We start from the raw sequence: 16555 nt of genomic DNA on the forward strand, positions 1-16555 counted from the left end.
CCCGGGGAGATTTTACAAGACTTGATATTACCGGAAGTTGAGGAAATAGAAGAGATTGAAGAAATCAGTGAGATACAAGAGATTGAGGCCGACAATGAAGGTTTTGAGATAATTGAGGAGCAAGCGATTGCATATGAAGTCAAAAGGAATGCACAAGGTGAACTTGAATGTCCAATTTGTCTAGCAATCTTTAAAATTGGAGCAAATCTTGAACGTCATATTCAAATTCATGATAAAAAGTTTGTCTTTAACTTGACAAAGACAAATGATGTCCAAAAGAACTATACGGAAGCAGCAGCAACAACAGCAAAAGCAATGTTGCCATCATATCCATGCGAATATTGTAATGAAGTATTTGAATATAAAAAGCAATTAAGGAAGCATTTAACAAGTGATCATAAGAATCGTCGACGTGATATAAAGTGTCAATTGTGTGTCTATTGTACGGACAATAAGCATCACTTCCGTGAGCATTTATTACGTCATCAAAAATATGATCAACGACTTAATTCAAATCCAGAACTTGTTAAATGCATTAAATGTCCAGCATTACTTAAAAATGATAGAAGTCTTAAAATACATGAGAAGCATGTACATTCATCCACTAAGTTCCAATGTGAAGTCTGCGATAAATATTTTAAGACAAAACAAATTCTTAAAAATCATGTCAAAGTTATTCATTCCATTGGTGAATGAATCCACAAATTTTTTAATTCCTTTTTTTTTAATTTGACTTTTTTTTCATTCTCTCGCAAAACAAGAAGCATGGATTAAAAAATTGAGTAATTTTTAAGGTCAGAATCATAATTAATAAGAAGAAAATAAGAATAAAAATAATAAAATTAAGATTTTATGAAAAAATTATAAAAAAATAAATTTGAAAATGACTTTAATTTGAATTTGCCAAAATTAGATGCGCAGGCATAGATCCAACAAAATGCATGTCTTCTATAGGATCTGCACCTCTAGATGCAAATTTAGAACAATCGATAATGCAGACTTGAAGTTTTTCGCCAAATATCCTTTGAATTTGGATGGATTCTCAACTTTATAGCCGGTTTCTGACCCTATCTGTAATATCCTATCCAACTCTACACGAATAGACATCATATCCTTAACTAAACCTATCCTTTGTACCCTCGGATTAAAGGAGAAGTCGATTAGGTGAATTATACCATAAAATTCGGCTTATCCGTGAATCGTAGGCTCTACACAGTGTAGGATATCCCTGATAGATTAACAAAACGACCCTTAGACATTGCATGAACCAAGATACAACAATACAATGTACCTTATGTGTCACAAAATGTAACTACTTCAGACTTTGTGGATGGAAAGAGATCGCGTGGAAGACCAAAGAATTCCTGGATTGCATGTGTTGAAAAGGTCGGTAGAGTCCTTAATATTCCGAACTGGCAGAAGGTTTCAAAGGTTCGAGCTGTCTTCAGACATTCCCTACGCGCGGCAATGGGCCCTCGTGCGCCCCAGCCAAGGAAGTAAGTAGTTAAGTATGTGTCACAAATCACAAAAACCGAGTTAACATGACTAAAATAGCGATAAAAGAACCAAATTAAATCAGACAGGTTTTTTAACATTGTACCGAGGTCAATTGAGTCGATTGACCGATACTCTAGAGTAGTGGAGGGCAATCTATGTGCCGTGCATACTCACGTAAATGAGTGAATTCCAAAAGAGATGGGATTTTTCGAGCTCAATTAGGACTTGTATCTTCCGTGCCTGGTACTTCCATTGTGAGTCGAGTGGTGAAATAGTTTCGTACTTCGTTATAAAGTTATTGTTATACCGAACAAGCGGTCATGACTCGAAGGAAACCTTATTCATCTGTCCTTTTTCAAATTACATGTAAAAGAAACGCGGTTTACAGCCTCCATTTGTAGGCTAGAAACAATAAGCTGACAATAGAGAGTTGTTCTGATCCTACTACAAACTGCAGGTCAATTGAGTGCAGTGGTCTGGAGTACACTCATTTGTTAAACAATCATTTTCCGCAATACGACTAATAATCTTTAAAACTCAATGAGCTGGTAAACGAAAAGTTTTTTTCTTTGGTATTTTCATTAGTGATGACCAATTTTATTATATTATAGTATCAGCACATGCATTTATTCATTTATTTTTTACAGAAAAGCACTTACTATATTTCATTGTTTTGATAATTTGACTTGTTCCACTAATCTATGCCTTTATTTTAATATAAATCTCAAATGATTAAAATGTACGGACATAACGACAATCCAATCACAGCCTTACAATATGAAATCGTAACAATCTCACTCCGTTAAAATATTTTTGTAGACTTAATGGAACTAAAAAGAAGACATTTCTTTGTTCGCATACTTTTTGCCTGCGAAATGTATGAAATAAAAGCTGCTGTCGAGTAGCAATCTCGATTCAGTTTGAAAGTTTTGAGGAATCAACAACATCTTGTGTCCCGATAAGGCACACATTTGTAATACTTTAATTCCGTTAATCAGTTAATTTCGGAAGTGAAAGTCCAAAAAAAAATAAATTTAATTAAATTTAGTGCTTAAAAAATGGAAATTGCTACAATTTTAATACTGACTGTTTTGGTGATGGTTGTGCTGAATAAATTTCGAAGACCAAATAATTATCCACCAGGTAGGATTAATTTTGGGATGAATTGGACATTTTGGGGACGAATGAGATTTTTATACATAGTTGGGGTCAAAAAGTGTCACTTTTTGCTTTATGTAATCAGTAATACGTGATCATGTTGATGTACCATTTTTGAGAGAAGCTATTGCAAGCTCTGATGGCAAACCAGACTCCAAGTGACCTTGTCTCTGCCTTAAATCCCGAATTGTAATCCACCACCCATCCCCCTCTTCCTTCCTCTTCCTGCCCTCATCCTTAATCATCACCCAATTCCCCAATCCTTATCTCCTAACCTTAAACATTCTCACACAATACTAATACACATACATTTCTATTTAACAGGTCCTACATGGCTAGTTCCATTTGTTGGAAACTCTCCCTATTTACGGAAGCTATCAAAAAAGCTCGGCGGACAGCACAGAGCTTTTGAGTTCCTTGCAAAGGAATTAAAATCACCAATTTTTAGCCTCAAACTTGGAACAGAAAATGTTGTTGTTGGCATGACGCATTCAATTGCAAAGGAAATTTATTCGAGGGAGGAATTTGATGGAAGGTAAGTGTTAAGGCTGTAAGGCATAGGAATGAGTGAAAGTCCAGCCACAGGCTAGCATTTAAGCCATTTCTACGTCATGTGCTTACAAAGAAAGCTAATCATATGCTGTCAAAACTGTACTTGTGCGTTGGCAATCATTGTGTGATAAGAAATGACCAAAATCGGACACGGCATGTGTGGCATTGACATAAATATGACATTTTCTTGGGAATTTAATTTGCAAAATGTCTTGGGTGACTGCCAATGCTATACATACAGTTCATGGCTAAGACAGCAATAGATTTTGGTCAATAACCTTAATTCCTGCCTTATTTAACTCAATGCTTAATTATTCCAGACCCGATAACTTCTTCATCCGTTTACGTACAATGGGAACTCGACTTGGTGTCACATGTACCGATGGTAAATTTTGGACGGAACAGCGACGCTTTGTACTTCGACAGCTACGTAATATTGGCTATGGCAAGTCCGTCATGCAGACACGAATCAACGAAGAAGTGAAGGAGGTCCTCGACATCATTAAAAACAAAAATGGACAGCCAATCTGGCCAGGTGGAAGCAACATCATTGCAACAAGTGTCGTCAACATTCTGTGGACATTCACGACAGGCACGAAGATTAAGCGAAATGATCCGCGGCTGCTAAAGTTCTTTGAGCTACTTCAGAAGAGATCCAAGGCATTTGACATATCTGGCGGCATTCTTAGTCACATGCCATGGCTGAGATTCATAGCACCGGAAGCAACTGGATATAACTTGATTAACGACTTAAATTCAAAATTTTATGGATTTTTCCTAGAATATGTTGAGGAACATTTGAGGACGTACAGCGACGCAAAGTCCAACGATGACTTAATTTATGCATTTTTAAAGGAAATGAAGAAGCGTGAAGGACAGGCTGACTCAACATTCACAATTAAGCAGCTGATTATGATCATCTTGGACATATTCCTTGGTGGTTCACAGATAACAAGCACATCAATTGACTTGGTGCTGATGACAATGGTTATCTACCCAGAAGTACAGAGGAAGTGCCATGAAGAATTGGAAAAAGTTGTTGCTGCTGACGGGGAACTTCCGTCATTTGCTGATAGACATCGAACACCGTACATTGATGCTGTTATCAACGAAGTCCTCAGGTTCTACTCTTTAGTTGATATTGGAGGTAAAATCAAGTCTTAATCAGCATATAGCCACAAATTTTAATATTTCATGTCCTTTCAGGTCCACGACGAACCCTCAAAGACTGTCATCTTCGAGACTTTTTCATTCCAAAAGGCACAACCGTTCTTATTGGACTTAGTGATGCACAACATGACGAAAGCATCTGGGACGATCCACAAACATTCAATCCGGAACGATTCTTTAATGGAAAGATGCAAAATCAATTTTTCCCATTCGGACTCGGACGTAGGAAGTGCTTGGGTGATAATTTGGGTAAAGAGTGCATCTATCAGTTCTTTACTGGCATTTTGAATAGATTTACTTTACATAAGAGTGATAAGGAAGAGGATGCACCAAGTATGGATTTATTGCCGGGAATTATTTTGAGTCCAAAGCCTTACAAGATTGTCTTTAAGCAGAAGGGGAAGTAGATTGATTTAGATTCTTAAATGTAGACATGTCCTGGTTTTGTGATGGTTTTTGTGAATATTCAAATAAATTTAAATAAATTTTTAAATTTTCTAATAATAAAAATATGACTTTAATTTTATTGGACGTCTTTAAATTCCCTAGAATAGCCCTGGCAGACACACAACCGAAAATCAAGTCAAAATCTATGAAATCCAGCCTCAGGTCAGAGTTATGTCGACTTGGTCTCGGATTTTCGGCAATTTCTATGCCGTGTGCTTACCGAGTACTTATTATGGAACTTTACATTTAATCATTTAGATCTAGTAATGCTAAAGCCACACCAAGACGATGCTAGACGTCCTCAGGCCCAAACACACCATTTAAACTGCAATCCAAGCCACTTGTCTAATGAATTTACCCGAATAGCAAATTAACACTCGATTAATAATCCAATAGTCCACAAGCCTGGATTGGTTGTGTGAATAAGGACGTTTAAGTTCTCAATATCCCTAATTGGCAGAAGTTATCGAAAGATAGAGCTGTCTACAGACATTCTTTAAACGCGGAAATGGACCCCCTTGCGCCCGAGCTAAGTAAGTAAGTAAGTCCATAAGCCGAGCAATACACTAGAATGATTTCAAATTTAAGCCGTTTCCGGACGATATGTACTATTCGGGTTATTGCTTGTAGCATTTTCAAGCTGATATTTGATGAAATCTAGCCTGAAGTGGAAGCCAAGTTAACCTTTTATATGACGTGTGCCTTTAAGGACATCCTAAATAACCATAATGTCCTAATCCGTGTCTGGTACGGTAGAATAGTTTAGAATATACCGGATAGGTTAAGAAACCAGCCTTTAGACATTGCACAGCCCAAAGTATATCAATACAGTCTACCTAATGCATCACGTATCAAATAAACCAAGTCAACATGCCTAAAAAGGACCAAAATTCGCTTATACCTTCCCTAAGATTGAAATCATGCAAATTAGCTATGTTAAGGCTCGACCCAAAATCGCACACAATTTATGACGCTCTCAAAACAAAATTACGTCGGCACTCAATGTTGATAACACTGTTTTAATCGCTGCTGTTTAAAATTCAGTCAATTAAAATGACATTCTGTTTTGGGGAGGTGTATTGACCCCAAAAAGTCTCTCGTTTCTTAAGTAATTCGTTCATATGCATTATGTCAATTAAAGGAAGTCACGAATGTTAATAACAGTATTGCTTTGGGAATTGGGAAAATTCGGGTTAGAACTGGATCAGAGCTGATGTTGTTTGTGGATTCTAATTAGAAATGTTCTTAGTAAAATTATAATACTTTAAATAAGTAAACACTTTTTAAGGTCATCTTGGAAGTCAATTGTAGTACTTTTTTTTGAAATATTCTTGCTGATTTGATTTAACGATTCAGTTTTTTCATTCTAAACAGCATAAACAAGCATTCGTAAGTTACGTAACATTAAAAATTCCATTTTTCGACCCTTAAACTCAGTAGTGAGCAACCTTCAATTTTTTGCGACACTCCCTAATCAAAACCGCACACAGCATACGGTTCATGACATTTCCGGTAATTCTTGCCGGCACACAGGTTGACCACCACAGCTCCAATCCAAAACGGTAACCGTTACATAATTTACAAATGTCCCTTTCAACTCTAGAACTTACTTCATATAAATCAGTCATAAAAAGACTTATTAAATATTATCAAATACGTAATGTTAAATATACACAAAATATAATTCGGTCGCTGACATTGTAAAGTGAAATGGTGTAGACAGGCTTTGATGGGATGGACATGTAATCGGAAGACCTTTGGAAGGTCTTAAAGTATTACTTTATAATTGATAAAAAAAGCCAAGAAGTGGCCAAGAAACTCTTGGTTAGAAGAATTACTTACTTACTTACTTACTTCGCTGGCCGTACAGATCAAGTGTGATCCATGGCCTCCCTGAGTCGGTTCCTGAAGCTGGCTATATCGCTTGCTACCGCTTGCCAATTACCATTTACACTATCTCTATCGACAGCATCCTTTCATGAGTTCTTTGACCTACCGCGCGATCTCTTGCCATCTAAAAAGTTGGATTTAAATAACTTTACCAATGGAGCATCCACAGGCCTTCTGATAACGTGGCCAACCCACCTAAGTGATCGGGAATTAGCCAAAGATAACTAGTTATAGAACTGATATTAGGCAGCATCTGATTGAGGTCATGATGATAAGAGATCTAGAAGAAAACCAAAGAACTCCTGGATTGGATGTGTGGGGAAGAATACAAAATTCCTTAATATTCTGAACTAACAGAAATTCTCCAAGGATAGAATCGACTTTAAGTTGCTCTCTTCGTACTAAAATAGTACACGTGCTGCCTACAAGCCAATAATCTAAATATGTAATTCGTAATCTAAATATGGAACTTCAAAACAAAAAACCTTCATGTAATCTATTATTTTTTTTATTTATAGAAACACGTTTTATACTAATTTTGTTTTATACTAAAATAGAAGTTCATATTCTTTCTTATCTATGACAGCTCAAGGGAATATTATGCTTTATAAATAAATTTCTTTGGAAATGAATTTTTTTAAATTTGGCTGTTTGATTGACGCATTTTAATGTGATTAAATGACTCACAAAAAATCTAATCAGCTCAATCCTTTCCTTACTGCGTACTTGCAAATGATCCTAGAATTGATGAGAATGCTTGCTTACATGCCTTGCTGACCACACAGATTAGGTGTGATCCATGACCTCTCTCAGATGGCATCTAAAACTGGCTGTATATAAAAGGGAGAGCCCTATGCTAATTTTAGAAGGCAACTTATGTAATCAAGCTACTGATAGTAATTTTAAGGCAGAAGTTAGCTTTCGGTGGGGTCACATATAATACAACATGAATTATTAAGTGATTTCTACTGATTAAATAATTTGGGACTATGACATATCAACCTGGTAGGTACACGACGTAAAATTGATCAAAACTCTAACACAAGGACAGCGTGACTCTAATTCCAGGCAAGATTCAATGAAATCAGGCTTCAAGTCAAAAACAAGTAATTCTGGCTTCAGATTATTGGTCATTCGAACCACGTGTGCTTGTCGGGTAAGATAATAAATAGAATTTTGATGAACGAGCGATAAAGCAGTTAGTGATGCAGCGATTTGGTGGATCCACCAGCGTATTCAATGCACATTGCAAGGAAGGGGTTGTAATATTTTGTATTTTAATCCCAAAATCACCCTGCTTTCCTAAATAGAATAAAACCATTCTTGGATGACGAGTCTGACTCCTCAATTGCCTTCTTGGCTACATCTCTGGTGAGATCTTACTTACCTCGCTATCAGGACAGATCAATTGTGATTCATGACCTTCTTCGGATGTCCTCTGGTACGATTATCAGTTTACAAAACGGTTAATCGTTTGAAAATCCGGTCCCATGCCGGATTGGCTGTAGCTTGATGCCGGTTTCGATTTAGATCCCTTTCCATGACAGAGTCACGCCAGCCTGGTACGTTAGTTAACCGAAATGTGCAATTCAGGTGAATTACTTTCTCTTAATTAATACGATATGCAGTCTTATGGCCACGGAGAGACATTTGCAACGAAACATTAATATCTGAACAAATGACTGAAGTTATTGCCTCTAAAATAGACTAACTATTTGGCTGTTTTAGCCAGATCAATCCCGTATTTTTTTTCAAAAATCCTATTCTATGTCTTCTTTTCATTAAACTGATTAAATGAATAGTACAAACGGACATAACGACAATCCAATCACAGCCTTACAATGTGAAATCGTAACAATCTCACTCCGTTGAAATATTTTTGTAGACTTAATGGAACTAAAAAGAAGACATTTCTTTGTTCGCATACTTTTTGCCTGCGAAATGTATGAAATAAAAGCTGCTGTCGAGTAGCAAACTCGATTCAGTTTAAAAGTTTTGAGGAATCAACAACATCTTGTGTCCCGATAAGGCACACATTTGTAATACTTTAATTCCGTTAATCAGTTAATTTTGGAAGTCCAAAAAAATAATTTTAATTAAATTAAGTGCTTAAAAAATGGAAATTGCTACAATTTTAATACTGACTGTTTTGCTGATGGTTGTGCTGAATAAATTTCGAAGACCAAATAATTATCCACCAGGTAGGAATTAATTTTGGGATAAATTATGGACAATTTTGGGGTACGCTTAAGTTGGGATCAAAAAGTCAACTTTTTCACTATACGTAATCAGTAATACGTGATTATGTTACTGTACCATTTTTGAGTGAAAGTATTATTATTGCTCTGATAGTTCTACACATGCACACAAGGCACACGACTTACAAATGGCTGAAAATTCGGCCATTTTTAAGTCGTGTGCTTTTCAAATTTGTGTAGATCTGTATGATACTTAACTATGACCTAAGGACGCATTTCATCAAATTTGTCTCCAGTTTAGAGTCATATTGTCCAGGAGCCGGATATTTGACCATTTATAAGCCATGTGCTTTCCGTGAGGTTTGCAAAAAAGGGAAGTCCGTGCATTTTGTACCATATTTTTTAAAACATTCATACATTTTACTGTAGAACATTTATAGAACATTTCATATAACTAGTACGGCAATTATTAATCGTTCTGGTGGGTCACACTCATACCACCGTAACGCATTGTAACACAAAAGTTTTTTTGTCAAATCATCAATCATTTTTAATCCACTCCACTTTTAATTTCCTCAATTTGCTAAGCTTTTTCATGGAAAAACTCTCCTAAATTTTAGCGATCTACTCAAAAAAAGAGCTTTCAGTAGCTTGAATAGCAAGCATAAGTTGAGTAGCTATATAAGTCACGAGTAGCGCAAGAGAAAAACGAGTAGCACGAGTAGCTCTTTGTTACATTTATAAAAGTCGATTGCGCAAATGGAAGAGAACTCAATTTAAATTCAATTTTTTTATAGTTTAGACACAGATTTTCACTGCTTTTGGGTAGTTAGTTTAAGCTTTATATTTCTCACTAAATACAGTAGCACGTGCAGCTTTACGGAAGAGGAAATAAAGATATTGATCACTAACAAGTCAAAAAGATTTGAATGCAGGATCTGATGTACTTTCTTTGTTAAATAATTATTATCAATGAATTACTTCAGCGTAGCTATGGATCATAATGATCACAACGGATTTTACGTCCCTGATATTAAACTCACATCCTTCCTTCTCTCTACTAACCATTATATAATTCCCAAACACTATCTCCTAACCTTAAACATCTCACAAAATACTAATACATATACATTTCTATTTAACAGGTCCTACATGGCTAGTTCCATTTGTTGGAAACTCTCCCTATTTACGTAAATTATCAAGAAAGCTCGGCGGACAACATAAAGCTTTTGAATTTCTTTCAAAGGAATTAAAATCTCCAGTTTTTAGCCTCAAACTTGGAACAGAAAATGTTGTTGTTGGCATGACGCATTCAATTGCAAAGGAAATTTATTCGAGGGAGGAATTTGATGCCAGGTAAGAATTGAACCCGTAAAGCAGGCGGTGAAGTGATGGGAGAAAATTGTGGGAAAGGCTAGCATGACTTTGTACCTTGGTCAGAGTCAAGTTGGCATTTTACTATATTTTTGACAATTTCTACTCCTTGTTCTTTCCGGGAAAGCTTGTCTAGTGTTGTCTACACTTTTCCTGTGCCACGACACACCTTGGCGATCAGGAGTGCACACTGCATGCGATTCAAGGCATGGCATAGTTTGGACAACACTAGATTCTAGTCAATATCCATTAATACCTGACTTAATTACTTCAATCCTGAATTCTTTCAGACCCGACAACTTTTTCATCCGTTTACGTACAATGGGAACAAGACTCGGCATCACATGCACAGAAGGAAAGTATTGGACAGAACAACGAAGCTTTGTACTTCGACAGCTACGAAATATTGGCTATGGAAAGACATTGATGCATGAGAAAATTGCTGAGGAATTGAAGGAGGTCCTGGACATCATCAAAAATACCAATGGACAGCCAATCTGGCCGGGTGGAAGCAACATCATCTCAACAAGTGTCGTCAACATTCTTTGGACATTCACGACAGGCACAAAAATCAAGCGAAATGATAAACGTTTGGCAAAATTCTTTGAGCTACTTCAGAAGCGGTCGAAAGCCTTTGATGTGTCCGGCGGATATTTAAGTCAAATGCCATGGCTGAGATTCATCGCGCCGGAAGCAACTGGATATAACTTGATTAACGATTTAAATTCAAAATTTTATGCATTTTTTATGGAATTTGTTGATGAACATTTGAGGACGTACAGCGACGATAAGTCCAACAATGACTTAATTTATGCATTTTTAAAGGAAATGAAGGAACGAGAAGGACAAACTGACTCAACATTCACAATAAAGCAGCTGATTATGGTCATTTTGGACATATTCATCGGTGGTTCACAGACGACAAGCACAGCTATTGATTTAACGCTGATGACAATGATAATTTATCCGGATATCCAAAGGAAGTGCCATGAAGAATTAGAGAATGTTGTTGGAACTGATGGGGTTCTTCCGTCATTTGCTGATAGACATCGAACACCATACATTGATGCTGTCATTAATGAAGTACATCGATTCTATTCCTTACTTGTTGTTGGAGGTAAAATCACACCTTAATCAGCATAAAGCAACAACTTCAAATATTTTCTGTCATTTTAGGTCCACGTCGGGCACTCAAAGACTGTCATCTACAAGACTACTTTATACCAAAAGGCACAACCGTTTTTATTGGACTTGGCGATGCACAACATGACGAAGCTGTCTGGGATGATCCACATACATTTAATCCTGAGCGATTCTTCAACGAAAAGATGCATAAGCAATTCTTTCCATTTGGTGCCGGACGTAGGAAGTGCTTGGGTGATCAACTTGCTAAGGAATGCATCTACAAGTTCTTTACTGGCATTTTAGACAAATTTACATTGCATAAGAGTGATAAGGAAGAAGATGCACCAAGTATGGATTTATTGCCGGGAATCATTTTGAGTCCAAAGCCTTATAAGATTGTTTTTAAGCAGAAGTCACCAAAAATAATGTAAATGTAGTCATAAGTAGATCAATTGTTTAGAATTCAATGATGTTAAATAAAATTAATTTTTAGCGCATTTTTGAAATTTTTTTCAAAAAGGTAGCTTAATAAGACACTTTGTTCGGTCGTTCGTTCGTTCGTTCGTTCGTTCGGCTGACGCTAAAAACTTTTTAACTAGACATCGTAGAGAGCTCAGAATGGTTTTAAAAGATCAGTTCCATAAAGTTATTGCGGCGCCGGTCATTTAAAAGTTTCAAATCAAAGCATAAATACTATAATTAACAATTTTTCATTTTCATAACAACAAAAACACGTTTTTTTCGTTGTTTTACAGTGTTTTTCAATGTTCCTAAAATTTTTAACAGTGTACAAAATTTAAATTTGTCATAACCGTTATGTGGTTTTATAAATTATAAAAATCCGTTAAATTATATGGAAGTGACCTGGATCCTACTGGATCTTGTTTTGTAGATCTGGAAGTGACCTGGATCCTCCTGGATCTCGTTTTATAGATCTAGAAGTGACTTATTAATCAATTACTGATCGCTGGGACAAAAATGCGCTTAAGTCCCTCGATCAATAATACGAGGACTTTTGTAATTTTTTAAAAATGACTTAAATATTTTTGAATGATCTTAGACGACAATCCTAACTGTGGTAAGTCCTATAAAGCTGGCAAACCCATAATTCAATTATTCAGGATGTCCTAGACATCCTCAAGTCAAAAACCCACAGTTTTGAAGCACAAACCCAAGCCACTACTTCAATGCACTTCCCCAAATAGCACAAGCCGGTTAATCAATCCTATAAAACTATTCCAGGCGGACATGATCTAGAATGATGTCAAATTTCAACATCGAATCTGAAGTCACGCTGACCTGGAGCCGGATTAATGATTTATTAACCTATTTGTTCTGTTCGGGTTGGTGAGCTGACAGTAAGCATACACACTGGGTAGAAAAAGTCGACAATCTGAGGCTCGATTTTCTGTCATTTTTATATCATGTGTCGTCTGAAATCCTAAAAAACCATAAAGTCCTTATCAGAGTATTTAATACGCTGCATGCATAACGATCAGCAGTATTGCAAAAATCTATACCCAATTCAGCATGACTCGGAGCATGAACCAGTTACGAAGAAATCCGGTCTCATTTTAGAGTCCAGTCAACCTGTAACAAGATTTTAGTCAATTGAGGAAGCTGGAATTATCGCAGGCACTGGTTGGAATGGGATAATCATACATTACTATGCCGTCTGTCTGTAACGTCCATATTCCGTAGATATTTCATCATTGGATTACGCTCCGAACGTTTTCTGGGACAATATTTGCAGTAATGTGTCACATCACATAGTTCGAGAATAAATTAACAACACCAACAAGCTCTCTCTAGCTCACTATTCCAGAAACATTTCACAATCCCAATTTCAATGTTTCGTCATCTCAACACAATAAGCTTGAATCAAATTCATATTTAGTTACACAAATTGAGAGAAAATTGAATAATCTGAAAGATAATTCATATATTGTGCAGTAGTGAGCAACCTTTGTGTCGCGGTCCACTAGATTGTGCTGGCTAAATTGCTTCAAAATGCCTTAAATCGTGTGTAGTTTCGATCGAGACTTTCTATCAATGTGGACCACGTACAAAATGTTGTCCACCCCTGTGTCAATAATGCATCATTAGAATGCACTCAGATTGCATTCTAGAGAGTAAAAAAGAAGTTCTCTGAGATAAGTGTGTAAGTTCAATAACAATTTTGACACACATTTCTTGTCAGTCATTATCAGTTTAGTCATTAATATGCAGCAAGTCATTTAGTCAGCGTGACTCACTCTTGAAATTTTTTTAAGGCATTAAAATTGATAATGAACGGAATTAGCCGAACTTGAGTGATAAGAAAAACAGATGTTTTTTGTGTGAATTGAGAGAATAAAAACACATGCTTAGTTGAGAATGAGCTGCTGAGACGTGTAGCTGTGCCTGACGTTGCTTAATTAATTCTAAATGTGTTAATTGAGTGAAATTTATTCGAAATTTAGTGATAAATGTCAGTAAAAATAATTAGCAACAAATTGTAACAACTTGAACTTGACCTTCAGTTAGCAGACGTGTGTTACATCATGGAATGTGGAATATTTTTCCTCTCAATTGTGCTGTTTCTAGTGTTTGAAATTATATTTGTATTGTTTAATAAGCTACGAAGGCCAAAGGATTTTCCACCAGGTGAGTGATGATGGAATGTGGAATAAAGTTAGTGAAATTGAGCTTATGTGTGGTTTTTGAAGTTGAATGGGTTAGATCCCGAGTAGTGGAAGTTGGTTCTAGACAACAGACTGGCATGGATTAGACATGCTGTCGGATTTAAATTGAATAAGAGACCAAGTCAGAGTTACACTGATCTGGGCCGAATTCACGTCGACTGGGTTAGATCCCAAGTAGCACAAGCTGGTTAAACGATCCAAAATCCAGCACTAGGCTGACATTCCTTTAGCTTGAAGGTAGATTCAGATTAAATCAGATCCGACATAAAGTCAGACTCATGTCACCCTGAAACATGAACCCTGAAGAATGCCAGTTACTGACAATTTGTACAAGCTTTGTGAAACAGCCAGCAACAGAGTCAGATGGAAAGCATTTTGTAGCAATCTAGGCTCCAAGTCGGAGCACGTAAGTAATGCCACCCTGAAGCTGGAATTTTCGATCAATTCACTGTGCTATTCGGCATTATAAATCAAAATCGATCCATCTTAAAGAAAACTAACTGAAGTACTTTAAACTTTAGATACCAATCAAATCAAATCAATCAGCATGAACTTCATTTTGTACTCAGATATGATAAATTGTTATGAAATATCAAGTGCTTGTTGGAAATGAGATAACCTATTGATTTGTTTGCACAATATTTTACAAATGGGGTTAGTTTGAGTTTCTGTTATAACCAGATCTGATTTAATCTAAATCTAGCATCAAGTGACTTAATTCAAGTCAGAACCCCGGCAAATGCTACACGGGATCTAGCCCAGTCAACTTGAGTACGGCCCTCAGACCAGTTTGAGTCAGACTTTATGGCTGATTCTGTTTGAATTCGGTATTATGTCAGAGTCTTTTAACTTGGGGACGGTTTCTCCTATGTTCCTCGACCCCACCCTATCTTAAGTGTCCTTGGGTTGAAGGAGAAGTAGAGTAGGTGGAGAACGCTTAAGCAATCATGATTATCTGTACAGGATAAGGAAGGATATACCAATCAACTTAAGAAACTGACTCCTATTGCCGAATTTTGGGTCAATAACCCGACATATGCTGCACAAAATCTAACAACTGCATTCAATAACATCAATAACTAATTCATCCATTTTCATTCCAATTCAGGTCCACGATGGTTCATTCCATTCATTGGAAATGCTCGATATTTAAGAAAGCTTTCCAGACAGCATGGCGGACAGCATAAAGCCTTCAATGTGCTTGCCAAAGAATTTAATTCACCAATATTTAGTCTCAAATTAGGCAGTGAATATGTCGTTGTGGTGATGACATATCCATTTGTAAAGGAGATATACTCAAGGGAGGAATTTGAAGGAAGGTATGGAATGTTATAGCATGGACAGGGAGCCTCATATGCAGCATTAATAATTTTAATCCATTTTCTACTTTCAGACCCGACAACTTCTTCCTTCGTCTACGCACAATGGGCACAAGACTTGGTATTACATGCACGGATGAGAAGTTCTGGAGTGAGCAGCGCAGCTTTGTTGTTCGGCAACTACGTAACATAGGCTACGGTAAATCCATCATGCAGGAACGAATTAATGATGAAATGAATGAAATTTTGGATATTTTACGGAATAGTAATGAGAAGCCTGTATGGCCAGGTGGAAGTAACTTGTTAGCAACAAGTGTCATTAACATCCTGTGGACATTCACGACAGGAACAAAAATTGACAGAAATGATGAAAGATTAGTGAAATTTTTTGACTTATTACAAAGGAGGTCCAAAGCATTTGACATGTCTGGCGGCTGGCTGACTCAAATGCCATGGTTGAGATTCATTGCACCGGAAGCAACTGGATATAACTTGATTAACGACTTAAATTCTAAATTTTATGCATTTTTTATGGAATTTGTTGATGAACATTTGAGGACGTACAGTGACGATAAGTCCAACGATGACTTAATTTATGCATTTTTAAAGGAAATGAAGGAACGTGAAGGACAAGCTGACTCAACATTCACAATCAAGCAGCTGATTATGGTCATTTTGGACATTTTCATCGGTGGATCACAAACAACAAGCACAGCTATTGACTTGGCATTAATGACAATGGTTCTTTATCCAGAAATTCAGAGGAAGTGCCATGAAGAATTAGAGAATGTTGTTGGTGCTGCTGATGGGGAGCTTCCTTCGTATAGCGATAGGAAAAAGACACCATACATTGATGCTGTGATACTTGAAGTCATCAGATTATATTCTATTGCTCCTATAACTGGTAGGTAGAATTGCGAGGGTTGTATTAAGGGTTAGAGCCTCAGAGCTGCATTTCCTGCATTTTAGAAGCCTCTTTGCAAGTTGGGTGCTGTTTGCGGATATCCTCATCAATTTTATTGACTATCTTTTCTATATTCTGCCCTAAAATCCCTCAAACATCACTAATATCCCTAAAACATCACTAATACCTCCACATCCTCACTTCCAGGTCCACGTCGTACCCTAAAAAACTGCAAAC

General features: G+C 36.7%; 4 protein-coding genes across 4 annotated transcripts; all 4 read left to right on the forward strand.

The window, feature by feature from the left end:
* Positions 1–49: 49 nt before the first annotated feature.
* On the forward strand, positions 50–696 carry LOC139099904 (transcriptional repressor CTCFL-like; the record flags this gene model as incomplete). The annotated part of the gene is made up of 1 exon (XM_070652443.1): positions 50–696. A coding segment is annotated over one exon (647 nt), but the record flags the coding sequence as incomplete, so codon positions are not given.
* A 1745-nt stretch (positions 697–2441) lies between these two features.
* Positions 2442–4824, forward strand: LOC139099905 (probable cytochrome P450 305a1). The gene is made up of 4 exons (XM_070652444.1): positions 2442–2640; positions 2980–3190; positions 3528–4354; positions 4414–4824. Exons 1-4 carry the CDS (start codon positions 2556–2558, stop codon positions 4782–4784), a joined length of 1494 nt encoding a protein of 497 aa, XP_070508545.1. The 5' UTR covers positions 2442–2555; the 3' UTR covers positions 4785–4824.
* A 4006-nt stretch (positions 4825–8830) lies between these two features.
* On the forward strand, positions 8831–11842 carry LOC139099907 (probable cytochrome P450 305a1). The gene is made up of 4 exons (XM_070652445.1): positions 8831–8915; positions 10058–10268; positions 10577–11403; positions 11463–11842. The coding sequence occupies exons 1-4, from the start codon at positions 8831–8833 to the stop codon at positions 11840–11842; spliced, it is 1503 nt and encodes a 500-aa protein (XP_070508546.1).
* A 1926-nt stretch (positions 11843–13768) lies between these two features.
* LOC139099903 (probable cytochrome P450 305a1) lies at positions 13769–16549 on the forward strand (the record flags this gene model as incomplete). The annotated part of the gene is made up of 4 exons (XM_070652442.1): positions 13769–14057; positions 15204–15414; positions 15489–16318; positions 16526–16549. Coding segments are annotated over exons 1-4 (1168 nt in total), but the record flags the coding sequence as incomplete, so codon positions are not given.
* Positions 16550–16555: the final 6 nt, after the last annotated feature.

Source organism: Chironomus tepperi, unplaced genomic scaffold (genome assembly GCF_022539635.2).
Source record: "Chironomus tepperi strain 1889 unplaced genomic scaffold, CSIRO-AGI_Ctep_v1 contig_488, whole genome shotgun sequence".
Taxonomy (NCBI): Eukaryota; Metazoa; Arthropoda; class Insecta; order Diptera; family Chironomidae; genus Chironomus; species Chironomus tepperi.